This window comes from Euwallacea fornicatus, chromosome 6 (genome assembly GCF_040115645.1).
Source record: "Euwallacea fornicatus isolate EFF26 chromosome 6, ASM4011564v1, whole genome shotgun sequence".
In the NCBI taxonomy this organism is placed as follows: Eukaryota; Metazoa; Arthropoda; class Insecta; order Coleoptera; family Curculionidae; genus Euwallacea; species Euwallacea fornicatus.
The window spans coordinates 436,640-439,674 of NC_089546.1; the positions used below are offsets into that span (position 1 = coordinate 436,640).

The window sequence follows — 3,035 nt, forward strand, 5'->3', positions numbered from 1 at the left end:
GAATTTCTGGCTAAAACCTCTTGCCACCAGTCGCACCTTGTATTTATTCGAGATCTTGTCTTCACTTGATTTTAACTTATACACCCATTTGCACGACACTATGTTTTTTCCTTCTGATGGTGGTACTAGACTCCATGTCTCGTTTTTCTTTACATATTCGATCTCCTCTTCCATGGCTTTTTGCCATTTTTTGCTATCTTTTTTAGCAAGGGCTTCCTTAAAGTTTTTAAGTTCAATTTCTTGGTGTTCAACTAACTTCGCTGTATAGCGCTCAGGTGGAACTCCTTTATTTATTCTAATTAATTTTCTACACTCACCTGCGTCTTCTATGCTAAGCTCTTCTTCGCTCGGCTAATAGCTAATATCAGTGTCATAAAAAATTTCTCTATCTGATGCACTATCAGAATCTTCCGTAGTTTCCTCTATTTCCTTGGAATTTTCAAGGGCCGCGACCTCATGTTTCCCTATGTTGCCTAGTTCTTTTGTCTCTTCTTCCTTTCCAAGCGTAGTGGACACTTCATTATCAATGCATATACTTCTATCAGGAAATACTACACTACGACTAATTTTTATACGCTCTGTATATACATTTAATAATCTGTATGCCTTAGATTTCTCAGAATATCCCACAAACATCATAGTCTCTGCCTTTTTATCAAATTTATCCTTTATCAGTTCTTTAGGAATGTGGACATAAACTTTGGACCCAAATATCTGCAAATTTGACACATCAGATTCAATTTTGTGCCATAATTCAAATGGTGTTTTTTGTTTTGACTTGGTAGGCAGTCGATTCTGCAGATAATTGGCCGTGACTATTGCTTCGCCCCAAAACTTATTTGGTAAATCCGCGTCAATTAACATACACCTAGCCATTTCGACTAGAGACCTATTTTTCCTCTCGGCAACTCTGTTTTGTTCCGGAGAGTACCCCGCTGTATACTGTATTTTTATGCCCTTACCCTTCAAATATTCCCTTAAAGCATTATTTACGTACTCGCCACCTCTATCCGACCTAATAACCTTCGGTATCCTGCCTGACTGATTACTCGTCAATTCAACAAACTCTTTAATGCATTTAACAGTTTCATTTTTATGTTTCAACAGATACACAAATGTAAACCTTGAGAAATCATCAATTAAAGTAAGAATGTAACATTTGCCCCTGGAGTAACAGTTTTCATGGGCCCGCAAAAATCTGTATGTATTACGGCAAGTATATCAAAAGTATTACAATGAGAGAACTTTGGGAAACTCTTACGAATTATCTTACCTTTAACGCAGCAACTACAAGTTTCCCTGATTCTACAGTCCTTTATATTAATCCCTGTCGCCATCTTTGTTTCCATCAAGCGCTTGACTGCTTGTATATCCCTGTGTCCAAAACGTCGATGCCATGTATGCTGACAGTCACTGGAATGCTCATTGACAACACTCAGTACATGCTCCACAGTTGACAACTTGTACAAGTCGGGTGCCGGCTTCGCATTTGCTATCACTTTTCCGCGAAAACCGATTTTACAACTGTGATTGCCGAACTGAACACCATATCCCGTACCTGTTAATTTTTTGACAGAAAGTAAATTTAAATCCAATTGCGGCACATACAACACATCGTCAATTTTTAACTCGTTTACTCCCGCACCATTCGCGCACTTGATACGTCCTGTCCCTATACTCTGAACCTGGGAGTGTTGTCCTTTCCCTGCTAACCTAACAACGTCTTTCCTGCTATCGTCAAACTGGGTATAAAATTCCTTCTAGTTGACCATGTGGCTCGAAGCTTCTGAATTCACATACCACGAAGCAGAATCCCTTTTAACGCCGCTTGAGTTCAAGTTCACCATAAAACACGTGTCATCAGTATTATCCTCAGTAACTTTATTAGCTTTTTCTTGGGCCTTCTCCTTTTTAAACGCCTTATACTTGAAACAATCTCGTTTAAAATGACCTTTTTTTATTGCAAAAATAACATTGCTTTATGCTTGAATTTGTAGCAGGATTATTTTTGTCACCTTTATACACTGACTTCATAGCTGATTCACCTTGGTTACTCGATGCTCCCTGACGTCTTCTATACTCATCGATTAGTTTGCTTTTTACAAATTCAAGTGTAAATTCATTCGATGGCTTACTTTCCAGCGCTGTTGTCAAAAAACTGTATGAGTCTGGAAGACTTCCCAGCAAAATGCCTGCTGCAAACCTGTCCTTAATTTCCTCTCCGAATACAGTCAGCTTATTCAAAAGCTCCAAGAATAAACTTATGTGTGCTTCCATATCACCATTTTCTTCCAGCGAGAGTCTGCAAATTCGCTTTAACAGAAACACCATGCTAGATAGACTTGCTTTTTGGTGATAATCCTTTAGTGCTTCCCACGCGTCATGCGCGTGCTCCTTACTCCTAATATGCACTAATTAGCTAACGTCGACAAGTAAGGCTATAATTCACAGAGCCTTGTCATTGTGCTTTTTCCAATTGGGGTCTCGCTCTGTCTGTGCTGGTACTGCAGTCGAAACTACATCCCACAAGTTAGCGTTTATTAGTAACATTTTGACCAAATAATTCCATGACTCATAGTTCTGTCCGTTTAACTTTTTGATGTTATATTTTACACCTTCCGCCATTATTCTTGTTTTCCACACTTTTTCACAAACACTACACTCGCGATTGTAGCCTTTATTTATTATCTCTTAAGAGGTGAGCTAACGCGACGTATCTGGGCCCATAACCTGTTGGATTTGGGAGATAATAAGAGATACAACTTAGAATGAAATTACTTTATTATCTAAATAAAAAGGAAAAAATTAGAGAGGACCAAGAATCGTGTACGTCTTGTGCACGACAAAAAATCTTCAGGCTGAACTTATATATAGGGTGTTTCCTAACTACGTGTAAAAAATTTAAAGGCGTAATCCTCGACTGATTTTGAGTAAAAAATGTCTGATAAACATGTGTCCGTAAATGCCTTGTTTTCAAGATACGGGGTGTTGAAATGTGACTAGAAAAAGAGATTTTATTTCCAAAATGACTCAAT

The 3,035-nt window shown here is 38.3% G+C and overlaps 1 protein-coding gene across 1 annotated transcript; it reads right to left on the minus strand.

Annotated features, from left to right (window-relative positions):
* Positions 1–351: 351 nt before the first annotated feature.
* LOC136339648 (uncharacterized) lies at positions 352–2,625 on the minus strand. Its single transcript, XM_066283058.1, has 4 exons — positions 2,450–2,625; positions 2,136–2,401; positions 1,274–1,558; positions 352–1,067 (listed from the first exon to the last, which is right to left on the minus strand). Exons 1-4 carry the CDS (start codon positions 2,623–2,625, stop codon positions 352–354), a joined length of 1,443 nt encoding a protein of 480 aa, XP_066139155.1.
* Between the last annotated feature and the right edge of the window lie 410 nt (positions 2,626–3,035).

Coding starts and splice junctions, on each gene's coding strand:
- LOC136339648 (XM_066283058.1), bottom strand. CDS start 2,625: ATGGCGGAAGGTGTAAAATATAACATCAAAAAGTTAAACGGACAGAAC. Junction 1,559..2,135: donor TTTGACAACAGCGCTGGAAA/GTAAGCCATCGA, acceptor AAAAATTAACAG/GTACGGGATATGGTGTTCAG. Junction 1,068..1,273: donor TTGTAGTTGCTGCGTTAAAG/GTAAGATAATTC, acceptor AATGCATTAAAG/AGTTTGTTGAATTGACGAGT.